Source organism: Strongylocentrotus purpuratus, unplaced genomic scaffold (assembly GCF_000002235.5).
Source record: "Strongylocentrotus purpuratus isolate Spur 01 unplaced genomic scaffold, Spur_5.0 spur5_scaffold_4, whole genome shotgun sequence".
In the NCBI taxonomy this organism is placed as follows: Eukaryota; Metazoa; Echinodermata; class Echinoidea; order Camarodonta; family Strongylocentrotidae; genus Strongylocentrotus; species Strongylocentrotus purpuratus.
In genome coordinates, this window is record NW_022145610.1 from 17,112,273 (window position 1) to 17,126,927 (window position 14,655).

Consider the following 14,655-nt stretch of genomic DNA (forward strand, 5'->3'; position numbering starts at 1 on the left):
AGAGGACGGTTCGTGGTGCAGACAAATCCTATAATCGCTGAGCGGACGCTTTGTGATGATTACGGTATTACGTAACCAAGCGTATTCACACTCTGAAATTTTTACAGGATGTAGGTAACCATGAGTACATGCACAAAATGAGGAAAAATGGAGAAAAAATAGCAAATTTTGCTAGAGAGGACGGTTCGTGGTGAGAACGACGAAATGAAAGACTTCACTCTCTGAAATTTGTTCTTTTAGTTACAAATATAAATACTCAATTTCCAATGTTCACATAATTAGGTGGTCTGCAGCTGATCCTCAGATCACCTTTTGAATTCGTTAGAATTTGTCTTCTTTCTTTCTGTACGATTTTTGTGTTCAGATTTTCTCAAAAACGCACTATCAAATCACCATCAATTTTCACTATTAATAAACCTTGGTCAGGAATAGAAAACCACCCTCTTCTCAATGTGACCACTGCAAGCAAGCATGATATAAGACTTACTGCATTAACTACAACCATGCTTTACGATTGTTATTTTTCTTTTAAACAGCTTGATTTAATAGATCTCAAAATATCTTGGTCTAATGCATCTCCACCGTGATAAAGTACATCAGAATTTCAAAAGGCACATTAAAACGGAAGGGCAGGAAGGCACTGTTATTATTACTTATGGTTAAGTATCCATGACACATTGTTTTTCTCCAAACCTTATAACATTCCAAAGATCAGGTTAATACATCACCCCCTCAACTTCTTGTTCCAGACAGAAATTAATGGAGTTGTTACAAGTATCAGATTGAAGAATCTCATCCATGCACTGGTGTGCTTTCAGATAGAGAGTCAAGAGGATAAACTAGAATCATCATGTTCTCATAACAGCTCCATAACAATTACTCAATACACTTATTGCATGTTGTAGACTCTGGAAATCATATTTTGTTGTACTACCTACTGGATACATCTCAAAGAATGATAGTTATGATTAATCATATACCATGTGTCTAGAATACATTACACCACAAAATCGTTTCCCGTAAAAGTATTACTAAAATGTTGCTTCAATAATGAATTGGAATAAGGAGGACATGTACACACCTTGTCTGATTAGAGTTCCTCAAGACCTATGAGCTCCCAAAGCTCAATCTTGATGGTTACCTGCAATAAAATTAAAAAAACACAGACAAAATTAAAGCTGAAATGAATCCATCGCAACTCTTTATGATACAGGGCCCTCATGATTTGAAGTACCAATGACCATTTTTGCCGCTTCATTTCCTTTTGTATGTATTTATTCCTTATCTCATCTATTTCTATAAACGTGATGTACTTATTTCTCGTAATTATGTATTTTCTTGAATATTACTGTAACGCCAGTGGAAACCAAAGTTCTTTGTATCTTGTTTGCAAAGACCAAATAATATATCTCGTATCTTGTATCTCGTATGACTACATCATTCCTTAATCATCATACATTCACATGATCACATCATGTAGTGATAATGGTATTTCTCAGTTAAGTCGCGAAACGGGATTGTTGGTATCATGAAGACCATCTTGTGGCTTTCATTTGGCAGAATCGAAATCATCATTGGAATACACCACCACTTAACTATCAGTCTCTTGATCCTAATTTGAAAATTACAAAACAAATATTTTAATCTTATAATTCCATTGAATTTGTTAAAAACTTGTATATAAAAAGATATTTCATTTTTTTCGGTTTCAGTAAGGAATATGGAAAGAGAAGAACATATCCATACCTTGTCTGATAAGAGTTCCTCGAGGCCCACTAGCTCCTTATAAAGCTCAAACTTGCTGGGTTTCCTGCCATTGAAGAAGAAAAAAGATAAACACATGAAAGTTGAAATAATCTTGGCCATTTTATAAAAAGTTGGGATTGGTTTGAATCAATCGCAACTTGAATTTAATTACAACTCCTATCTCTTTAGTACACAGTTTCGATTAATTGTTGATTGATATAAAGGGCCCTGATGACTAAATCATTCCTTCTTCATCATCATACATTCACACAGGGGCGTACGCAGGATTTTTTTCGAGGGGGGGGGGGTTATAATCGAAAATCGCGCCGAAAATTTCCCAACGACTCAGCCAGCCGTTGAATAAGCGGGGGGGGGGGGGGGGGGGGGTAAGAGCACCTCTTTTAGGGGGGGGGGGGTCCAGGATTTGATGAATAACTAGAATTTGTTTCTAGTAAAAGCCACATTCATGACTAGTTAATAGGGCACAGAGTACAACAAGATGATACATAAAAATGGCTGAAGAAACCAAAAGCTTTGTCATGTGAAGGGGGTATTGTATGAATTAGGGGGTGTTGTAATCAGTGGGCAAAGCATCACATCATAATGTTGCAAGGTCTCTGGGTAATTTAAAGGCTGTATATATGCATACATCAGTAATAATGTTTCGATATAGCTACATACTCTTCTTTTACCTTTGGCTTGTGTCAGAACAGCATGTCCATGCCTAAAATGTTATGCTATCCAAGAATAATTTGTGAGTGGGAATTCCCACCCCTAGGCGGAAAAAAAATCATACTCATTTAACTTGTTATAACGAGAGGGATTGCTGAGATGTGCGTGGGTGAACGGTTCAGTGACAGCGGAAAGATCACAAGTACAATTAAGGTTAAACATAATACTTCCTGTTATGAATGTCAGTTGAAGGTCCCACTCGATTTAACATACTCATACAACTTGTTATAACGAGAGTGATTGCTGAGATGCACGTGGGTGAACGGACCGGTTCGGTTATAGCGGAAGGATCACCGTAGTGATTAAAGGTTAAACATAATACTTCCTGTTATGAATGTCAGTGGAAATTCCCACTGGACAATAAAAAAAAATGAAAAAACTCAAACAACTGCATAGCTTAATGAAACGTTATCATTCGCCTCTTATTGAAAGTGTAGCCTCGTGCCTGTTTGAGCTGAGAAGAGCAATTTCATAAGTTTACACTTATAATGGCGGAGTCTGCTATGCCTATGCAATGTGTGCGTGTCGTAACATCAGCTACTTGTGGGCGAGGTTTGGTCTTCACTTCAAATTTTGCGAGGGGACGATGTATCCTTGAAGAATTGCCATATGTATATACACTGTTCGACAACAAAAGGGGACACTACTGTGATTTTTGCCTCCAAAAATGGTATAGATTTTTAATTTTTTGTTATAATGTGATAATAAGAAGTGATAGGGTCTTCATGGCTTATTTTAGGGGTCCTATATAATATTGAAATCCATGTGCTTTCTTTTCATATACTTTTTTTCTTTCTTGGCCAATTAGCACGGGTTAAATCCACTGAGTGTAGAATATCATTCATTTAACTTTAATGACAATATGATATTAAGAATAAATAATATTTATTAAATGCTATGTCTATGATTGAATTAAACATCGTAATTATTATCATGATAATAATATAGATCTAATATAGAAGTCTAATAATGATTAAATTAATCATCATTATGCTGACTTAAAAAATAAAAGTTAGCATTACTTTATCAATATCCACAAAACTCAAAAGAGGTAAACATGAATCGATTAAAGTTTGTAACTTTTAATAAAAATTCTACTCTTGTTTTTTTTTCATTTAATGTATTTGTTTGGACCTAGTAAAATACTGCATTATGTTACATTCTAATGACATTTGTTAAGGTTTGAAACTGTTTTGAATATTTCAAGAATGATATTATTACCACCGAAGTCTCTAAGCGCTAGATTCAAGTCAACTCTAATATTCATCTTACTTTCAGTTCAACTCTAAAGAAGTGTTCCAGTTGCAATTATGTAAGCTACTGCAATAAATCATGTCAGGTAAAAACAAATCTTTTGTTTTGGTTCCCTCCAACATAAACCCATTACCTATATCAGAAATGAATGATTCCTGAATTAAGTCTATGGAATATTAGAATCTAACCAGTCAGTGTCCCAGTGAAATATGTCCATTTCTGGGAAAATATTCAGATTTTTTTTTTGTTAAGGTGCTCAGCATTGATTAATATAAAGTTTACGGAGTTTGGGGCTATGTTATATTTAGTATAGTTGGCCATTAGAAACAGAATGGTTTAATTTCACATAAGAAACAATGATTACAGAATTATCAAAAAAAAACTTCTGTCTATCTGGTGACAGACAACTAAACTAAAAGTATCACTAGGCCCTTGGTAGTTACTATCAATAATCAAACATAGATAACTTCCAAAAGCACATTAATGTACACTGTAAAAAAATAATAGTCGAAATAACCCAATAAAATTGAGGAAAAGAATTGCCTTATTTTTATTAAGTAAATATTACCTACGGCATCTAAAGTAGAATTTTACTTATTTTGCTGAATAAATTTTTGCTCAGTTAAATCGAGTTACATTAACGTAAATAATTTAAGTATTGTAATCATTTTAGATAATTAAAAAAAAGCTATGATAGGATTACATATTGCACGATTTGGTACCCATCTAATCTAACAAGTAACATCCACTAATCATTCACTACTTCTATTTAAGATTAATCACATATCACTAACACTACTTCTATTTAAGACTGAGGTACTACATATCACCTCGCAGTTTAGAAGTTCTTGCAGTCTGCCGTGCTTGGATGCTGCTGGCGTTGAAATCGTACCTTCAAAAGTAGTTCGTAACCTCGGCGTCACTGTTGATAATGTATTGAATATGAAGCAACACATCAGGAATACTTGTCGGACGGCTGCCTTTGGTATATCCAGGATTAGTAAACTTCGAAAATATTTGGACAGACAGTCTACAGAACGATTGATCCACGCTTTTGTGACTTCCCATTTAGATTATTGTAACGGATTGTACTTTGGCTTTATAGATTCCACCATTTCTCCACTCCAACGTATTCAGAACATGGCAGCCCGTCTTATTACCAAAACCAGAAAATATGAACACATAACTCCTATTCTCAGATCTCTTCATTGGCTACCTATTTTAACTCGCATTCAATTTAAGCTTCTTTTGTTAGTATTCAAAATTAATCATGGTTATGCTCCATCATATTTAAACGACCTTCTCAAACCTATTGTTCCATCACGTTCATTACGGTCAACTACACATGCTAATTTCCAATACGCCCCTGGTCCCCGAACAAATACCCGTTACGGAGATCGTACTTTTGCCATTGCAGCCCCCAAATTATGGAACAGTTTACCTATTATTATTCGTCAATCCCCATCTGTAGAGTCTTTTAAGGCAAGTTTGAAGTATTTTTTGTTTATCAGTAATAGTAATTTATAGGGCAGTTTAATTATCTGTGATGTTATTATTAGAATTATGTATTATTATTGCTGTATGTTTATTTTACGTTGTACCTAATTACTTGTATGTTAAGCGCTTAGAAACATTGTATTAAGCGCTTTATAAATGTAATTTATTATTATTATTATTTAAGATTTAACCGTATATATATATATATATATCTACCACCATCACAAACTATTACATACGCTTCAATTCGACACATATTGAAAGGCTCCAAATTTTATATATACTTGATCGTAGCATCTTAAAAGAAAAATTGGTTGACAATTTCCTGAAATATCAAGTTTTTATTTGTTTTGAACTGGGTAACAATTAAAAATTGTTTTGTCTTTGCTTAGTCATGTTAAATGAATTAGTAAATGTTTTAAAGTCCTTAAATTTTCATTCAACCACAAAAAAAATTGTTTTATTTAAAAAAGAGTTTAATTTGGTCTTAATGAATATTCATAAATTATGTAAATATTTCTATTACGCACTGCATCGGTCCTTACTTTAAAAAGATAAGAATAATCAACATAAATTTTTGAGTAATACGTATAATTTCTGATTTTGAGTTAAAATTACTAAATTAATACAAGCTGAAATTACTTAAAGTTCTTATGTATTTGATTTTACTTAAATATTCCACGTATGTTCTACTAAATTGAAAGTTTGAGTTAGCAAGAATTAAATTTAGTGCGTAAGTGGCAAAACTAATGTTTTCTAGTAAATTCTACATGGAAAAAATACGTAAAAATTACCAATGAACAAATTCTTTTTTACAGTGTAAAGGAGACTCAACTTAGTCACTAGACTATGGTTAATGATTATCGCTCAATACATGTCTCAAACTATCAGGAGTCCTGTGCAGTACAACTTAAGACAGTACTAAAACAGAGTCAGTTAAATATCATTCACTGGATGAATAATAACAGTCAAGAAAATACTACTCAAATCTAAGCTAGACAGCGTTTAGATTTACTTACATAGGCACGAAATATTGTGGTTAAAAAAAAAAACACTAAATAAATCTCTACTTGTGTATGTGTACGGAATGCACAACACGAGAATACAACAATATATCGGTGGATCTAAACTAGGCCTATAGTATAGCAGATCTAGTTCAGTAGACCAGGCCTAGACCTAGAACATGTAAATAGATCTAGACCCTATGTGTTAAGCGTAGAGTCTACGAAAATCAACAACAGGCACTCAGTCAGTCAAAATAACCACAATGATAAACAATGCAAAGCATAAATCACAATATAATTAACGTTAAGTGAGTCATGGGAGTTGAATTTAGAGTAGACCTTATTCAAGTTCTAGATGTAGAAACTAGCTCGTCGAAAACGGTGGTCGATGAGCTGGTGGTCGATCGCGTTGAAAATGCAGACGATGATCCACGCTAGATGAATATAGGCCTACAGCGATGATGAAGATAACGATGATGAAGACGATGACTACGGTGATGAAGACAACGATGGTGCAGACGATGATGAAGATAACGATGATGAAGACAACGATGATGAAAACAGCGATGATGAAAACAGCGATGATGAAGACGATGACGTTGGTGAAGACGGTCTCGTTGATGATGGTGATGAGACAGTCAATCGAATACAATAAAGATGCAGTCGAGGTCAATAGATCAACTTGCGATGCAGGTCAAATAATCAAAATGTCAAGACAATATATATCATAAGAAGTCGATGATAAAAGGTTGTGAAACAATAATGCAGGTGAGAAAAACGTTAGATAAAAAATGTTCTATTCTCACTGCACGGCGAATTAATGTGTCGTCAATGCAGAACACAAAGAGTCAAAATATATCTTGCAAAAAGTACAAGATGTAAATAGGTGAGCACGTCCACCGGGAATGGTCCGGGGACGAAGTAGTTCCATCCTCGTTGGATAACAATTTGACAAGTACAATAATCAACACAATAACAGCATGTGTGTATACCGATATTAAAAAGCTCACTGATTCCCGCATGAGCACAGGAAAATCAGAAGAGCGCCAATCACAGCGCGATTGGTTCAAAACACGCGCACATGTATGTTAATTAATCACGTGATCTAAAAACTTATGAATAAATACGCGTACATCTATGTTAATTAATCATGTGATCAAAATGCTTATGAATAACATCTTTAAGTAATAAATCCAGTTGGAACCAGTTCCGAAGGCATGGCGTAATACCAAAATCCTCGAACTCTGTATGACTTCTCAGGCAGCCATTTTGGATCGAAAATGCAATTACCAGTGAAATATAAATGAAGGCACTGTAACATTAGTCGCTACACATTCTTATTTTGATGTTTGTACCCCGTGCAGCGAGGAGACTGGGCAAGATGTCACAAGCAAGACTGCAAAACACTGAAGAGAAGACATCCCATGATACCTCCAGACTTAGCTGAGTCAGTTCAGCTTCTATCTCATATTATCCAGAAGCAAAGACGATCCCCTCCATGCACTCAGGATGATGAGGATTGTTTTCCAACCACCGTAGACCAGTTGGAATCCCATCATGAGAAGCTGAGCGGTCAGATACGAAGGGATGCATTTGAGATATGGCTGTCTTTGTTGAAGGATTGCGAAGATGGTATCTTACCTGAGCTAAGCAGCTGGTTGAAGATGTTTGGGGCGACTATCTGCAATTCCATCTCAGTATGTGATAATGATCTGATTGACATTGCAGTTGGGATATACTTGAGGTGATTTCTGTTATTATAATGATTGATAATTGTTTTACCTGACTCTAAGACAAGTTTGAGCAAAATCGGAACGATAGTAATAAGAAACTAAAAAGTTTATGAATTTTTAATGACATGAAAAACTTTAAAAATCACAAGACAAATTGGCAACTCACTCATGAGTCTGTGACGTCATTGCCTCACTATCCACTATTGTTTTCTTTATATTGATAATATAAATCTCCGGTTTCCCCCCTAAAAATATTATTTACTCACACCAGCACCCAAGTTATATTGATAGTAGGCCTAGTATGTTTTTATGTGGATGCACTAATTTAGAGTAATTGTTTGTATTCTGTTTAATCGTAAAAAATATGAATTTTAATAAACTATTTATATGAAAATTAATAATTATGAATAAACAGTATTCCGAAAATAGTCTCGAAATTCGTAAAGGATTGTGAAATGTCATGGATGCAATATATGATACAAATTATATAACCTGGGCAAAAACATGGGGAAATCATTTCTTGGGGATAACTTCGTAACCTCGGCGTCACTGTTGATAATGTACTGAACATGAAACAACATATCAGGAATACTTGTCGGACGGCTGCTTTTGGTATCTCCAGAATTAGTAAACTTCGAAAATATTTGGACAGACAGTCTACACAACGATTGATCCACGCTTTTGTGACTTCTCATTTAGATTATTGTAACGGATTGTACTTTGGCTTACCGAATTCCACCATTTCTCCACTGCAACGTATTCAGAACATGACAGCCCGTCTCATTACCCAAACCAGAAAATACGAACACATAACTCCTAATCTTAGATCTGTTCATTGGCTACCTATTTTAACTCGTTTTCAGTTTAAGATTCTTTTGTTGGCATTCAAAATTAAACATGGGTATGCTCCATCATATTTAAACAACCTTCTCAAACCTATTGTTCCATCACGTTCATTACGGTCAACTACACATGCTAATTCCCGATACGCCCCTGGTCCCCGAACCAATACCTGTAACGGTGATCGTACTTTTGCTGTTGCAGTACCTAAATTATGGAATAGTTTACCATTTAGTATCCGCCAATCCCTATCTGTAGAGTCTTTTAGGGAAAGTTTGAAGTATTTTTTGTTTAATAGTAATTTATAGGGCAGTTTTGTTTTAAGTAAGTCTTTAATTATCTGTTATGTTATTATTATAATTATGTATTATTATTGATGTATGTTTATGTTACGTTGTACCTTGTTTTGTTAAGCGCTTGAAAACATTGTATTAAGCGCTTTAAATGTAATTTTAAGATGGGATGTATATAATACAGAACACCTAATGTTTTAGTTAGATTATTTTTCGTATTTCTAACCAATTTTTTGTTAGCAGGATAACTTGAACATGGCTCAATCAAATGCCTTGACATTTTGCACACATTGTGTATAGGCATATGGACAAAGCACAATAAGGTTTTCAACCTTGACCATGAGTGATGACGTCATCTAGGCGCCATTTTGTGATATTTTTTTTCTTCTTCTGAAAATCAACTCATGATCATATCTTCATAAACGGAAAGTCCTTTCTCATTCATATTTATCATAATCAAGTTCAATATCCGTCCGGTCAATTCCAGGTCAAAAAACGCGCTCGTACGCCATTATAAGAATTGGCATTTTATTTTTGCGCGCGCGCTTTCGTTCGTCACGGCCGAAAGCAAAATAATTCCTCCTTTATTTGTTTTGACACGATATTTCTCATTTTTTCCCAAACAATTTGATACCATGTTTATTTCTTTATGACCATTATTAAGGGAATGAGCGTCCATTCAAGTTAAATGTCCCTGCGCGCGAGCTCTTGTAATACATAACATATAAATTATGTGCAAAAACATGGCTATACAAAATCTATTTTAGCTCTTATGGATGCCCTGGAATCCTCAATTTGTTCTTATATTTGGATAAAATATGAGTCGGAGATATGATTTCATGTCTCATTTGGCCGTTAAGTAAATCGTGACCTCATCACATTGACCTTGGAACTCAAAATACGAATTTGCTCATTATGACGTCAGCATATTTATGGAAAATTGATTGTATCTCTTTAAATATTGAACAATTTTCTTCCTAATGTTGATATGTTATTGCTAGGAAAATCTTCTCCAAGATCAGTACACGTTATTTTTTATTTTGATGACGTCATCATAGTGAAAATTGCGATTATTTAAAAGGTATCATGACAGAATGGTCTTAATTTGCGTGTTAGGCCCCAGGGAACGTGAATTTCGTTCAAATCATGAATCTACATGACATTAATCTTTGAGCACTATCAAGCATATTTGGGCGCTATGTTCTCCCAAATTTAGGTATATTATAGCTGAGACTATGAGCTATAGAAACAGTGGCTTTTGTTTTTTAATCAGATGTTGGGATCGACATTTTCAATCGAAAGTTGTAATTGCGGCCATGCCAAGGCCGTCTTTGCATGCAAAGTCTATCAGAAATATTTTGGTCTATTGGTTAAAGATACTATGTCCCTTCTGCAGCCAACATCGAATTATATCGAACTTTGCAGGAATTATGAATATGCCATGTATGTCCTATCTGTAAAATTTAAACGTTAGCGGTGTCCTAATATTCAAAGTATGCAAAGGAAACCCGTTTACTTGCTAGACTTCATTGTTAGACACTATGAAGTGACTGAATGGCTTTTTTTCTTCTTTGGTAATAACATACATAAAATGAGCTGTAAAGGGTACATGATCCTTTGTCTATATCAATAACCCACTATTTGTAATGGCCAAAATTAAACTGATTGAATCTTTGCGCAGTTCAAAACGTACGACCATTCGGTACAATGGTCTGAAAATCAGACTCTTTCTTTTTGACTTGGTAGCACCTAAGTCGTAGTCGTTATTTTCCAACTTAAAGACATTTTCAAGCCCCCATTTTTTATTAGGAAAGTTCTAAATTAGTTTTATCTTTCACATGCCGTTGGAATTTTACCTTTTTTGGTTTTCTTTGTTGGCCTACAAATAGGACAAATACCTTTAAAGCACTATCGATAATGTCAACCAATTCTAAACAACCATAATTTTCATCGTTTTGATTGTATGTTGTACTTGTAAGTTAAGCATGATTTCATTAGCATAATAAACTATTACATTTTCTCTTCCCAATCCCATACATTAATTATTTTGTGTGTGTAAATAAATGTGTCATTATTATTTCTCTGTTTTAACTGTTCCTGTTTTTAAGAGCATCTATGTTGAACCATTCCTGTGATCCTAACTGTGCATGGGTGTGTGATGGGAGAAAACTTCAAATCATGACTGTTAAAGATGTCAAAGAAGGAGATGAGGTGAGACCACATATTTTATTCTCAAATACCTCATTTATTTAATTTTCTATGTTCTGGATATGCACATGAGAGGAAATACCCTGAATATTTTTAAAGAAATGTCATTGACTGTTTTTCTGATGTTGTGTAAAATAACCAATTCAGGTCTTCTTTATTTTTTCATAATGATATAAACATATCCACATTTTTATCATTTACCTCCATTTCTGGAGAGATATACATGGTTTTCTAATATTTTCTTATATTTGTAAACGATAATTTAATAGGTAAATAAAAATATGAAGAAGGATCTTTTTTGTTGTTTTCTTTTAAAATTCTTTTCCAACAAAGCTTTGCTAAACAGTAGAAAGTGGATTATTCAAAATAATATCAATATCTTTTTCCTTCTTTGAATTAAAATCAATACCAAACAATAGATGACATGGTTTGACATTAAAATTAGACATGAAATATTTCTTTATATTCCTTTCAACTTCATGCTAAAACATATTGACTTAATTAACTGGTAGAAAACCTTTCCCATCCATTAAATCCCAAACAAACAAAATGTCAGAATGTATCCAATTCCTATAAAAAAGCATTTTCCTTTTATACGTTACATTTTTATTCAGCCGAATTATTTCTCTACAATAGCTGTCAAAAGTACATGATCGAACCTTTTTTGGGTAGTAACAGCTTTTATACAAGAAAAGGATCAAAATTAAATTATAGTAGAAATGAGGCATCTTGTTTTCCAGAAAACTTGCGTTTTTTGTATTATATTTACAATTCATTAAAACCTTTATACCACCAATTTGCTCAAACCAATAGTCAAACACACATTTGCAACCTGCATTTAATTCATCGCTTAGATATTTACAAAACCAATTTATATTTAACGATGCAACCTTTGTTTGAACATTCAACATATCTAAACCACCTTCTTGAGTACTATTTAATACATTTATCCTTTTAACCTTTGTAATAAAAATTAAAAATGAACTTATCGAGCTCCTTAATTATCTCTTTAGGACAAGACAAGACTTGTGATGTATAAATGATTTACGACATTATCAATTATTTTAATATCATTATTTTCCCTTTAAGCGTGAGATTTCTCTGTTTCCAAAGATTTAACAGTTGTTTTATTTGTAATATTCTCTCTTCAGACCAGTTCATTTTAAAGCCTATATCTTTATTTTTTACAAAAATAAATACCGAGTGACTTAACATAAACATCTTCCCATAACATATTTCCGATAGTATTTGATGGATTGTTGGTTCCCAACCAGAGGGCTTTTGTCTTGTTTTCATTTAATTGGATTCTAGAATACTTTTCAATTTTTTAAATAATCTTTATAGCTGTATTACCTGACATAACTGTACAAACAAATAATGTCATGTCATCTGCTAACTGTAATATTTTTAATGTTTTCTCATTACAACCAACACTCAAGCCTAATATATCGTTGTTTGTCTAATCTCATTTGCAAGAGCTTCAATGCTAAGGATAAATAATACTGCAGATATGGGACACCCCTGTCTTATACCTCTAGATGGTTTTTGTATCTTTTGTTACCAACCGTTCATTAGGGTATGTATATCAGTTCTATATTTTGCAGTGAAGGACGCTTCAACTGTTATGAAGAACTGATGTTTATTCTTTAGATTCTTTAGATATTCGTCACAACTGGAAGATATCACAATGGTCAACATTCATCAATTTGCTGGTAAGTCTGGTCATATGAAAAAGAATCAAGCAAATCTATGACCTTGAAAACATGATTGGTCTTTACTTGTACATGCACTATAAGAATAACATGTGCTTATAATTTAAGATCCTTACAACCGGTTTTCGTTTGGTTTTAGTGTACAATCAGCTATGTAGATGCCATGAAACCAGCTAAAGTGAGACAGGCTGATCTGAAAGAGAGCTATCATTTCACCTGCAAGTGTGTGAAATGCATCGAAGAAATCAATGTGAGTCTTTACTTTACAGTTTCATCCTTTGTTTTACTCTTCTCAAATGCTGCAAAATAGCCTGAAAATAACATGCAAGTTGTATACCGGTAGGTAGTTTTCTTTTAAACTACATGTACTCGATATCTTTGAACTTGAATTGTATTGATGATCTCAAGATAAGGTCTGCGGTTTCATTAATGATTGTGCACCATTATAACTTCCAATGTTCAAAGTAGTGAACAATAATACGATCTACGCGCTACTTTACTTTCTATTTAAACTCAAATATGAAATAATGATATAACTCTCAAGTAACTTATGTTTATGCATGCATGCATTAGCCAAGGCAGTCGATACCTGCATGGATCTATCCTCAGTAATGCACTAGATAATAAGTGATTTTCAAAGTCCATATAGAAATTGTTTTACATATAAACTTGCAATATATGCATTTTAGTGCAAAATAAAAATGTTCTTATTATCAAGCTTATCTTGTTTACATTCTGATAAAATATTTTCTGTATATTTCAGGCATTGGGGCCAGATGATGGTTTAGGTGAAGAGCTCAGAGGTCTGAAGAAATCCTTGGAGCGAATAAAGGATGCAGAGAAGGCACAAGATATCCTTTGTTGACATATAAATTTTTTAAAATATACAATGACTATAATTACCTGTCAATAAGTTGAAATACTAGGAATGAAGTCAATAATTGTTTTTACCTTTTGTGTTTGGTTCATTTGTCGTTATCATAGAGTTATTAGGACGCTTTTTTATTTGCACAAATCACATTCTACAAATACATTGCGTTGTAATCTATTTTTCTCTTTTGCTCTCCTTTTCCCCCTTTTCTACTCATCTCTGTCTATCTCTCTCTCTCTCTCATTTACCCTTTAGTTTCCTCTATGCTCCAAACTCACTGACCCCATGTTAGTCCTCTCAGTTTCTTAGCTTTTTGTCCCCATCTCGATCAATGTTCATTGTATGGGTTTATTCTTTCTTAATTGTGATATTTACATTGGGCGAAAGTGTTGCAGCTGTGTGCACCCTACTTGAAGCCGATGGACTACTCTAGCAATATTCCAGCCAATCATCATCTCCTGTACCAGGTCAGAAATGCGGCATTTCTAGCATGCATCGACTCACAAGCATGGCAGAAAGCTGTTGAGACTGGACAGCTGAACATAGAGCCTAACAGGTAAGACTATGTTCATTATACTCATTATACACATTACACAGAACAGGGGGCGCGATAGCTCAGTTGGTAGAGCAGTGGTCTCGTAATCCGGTGATCCGCGTTCGAAACCATTAATTTTCACTACTAGGTCCCCTCGGAGAGGGACCTAAAACCGTCGGCCGTCTGGTTGCTCACTTACAAGTATTTATGCTTTCTTAGCGGTCAGGTAA

General features: G+C 34.1%; 1 protein-coding gene across 1 annotated transcript; it reads left to right on the forward strand.

Annotated features, from left to right (window-relative positions):
• Positions 1 to 2,755: 2,755 nt before the first annotated feature.
• Positions 2,756 to 14,450, forward strand: LOC115929060 (histone-lysine N-methyltransferase SMYD3-like). The gene is made up of 7 exons (XM_030997184.1): positions 2,756 to 3,148; positions 3,757 to 3,817; positions 7,598 to 7,977; positions 11,208 to 11,310; positions 13,159 to 13,269; positions 13,783 to 13,879; positions 14,278 to 14,450. The coding sequence occupies exons 1-7, from the start codon at positions 2,967 to 2,969 to the stop codon at positions 14,448 to 14,450; spliced, it is 1,107 nt and encodes a 368-aa protein (XP_030853044.1). The 5' UTR covers positions 2,756 to 2,966.
• The last annotated feature ends 205 nt before the right edge of the window (positions 14,451 to 14,655 follow it).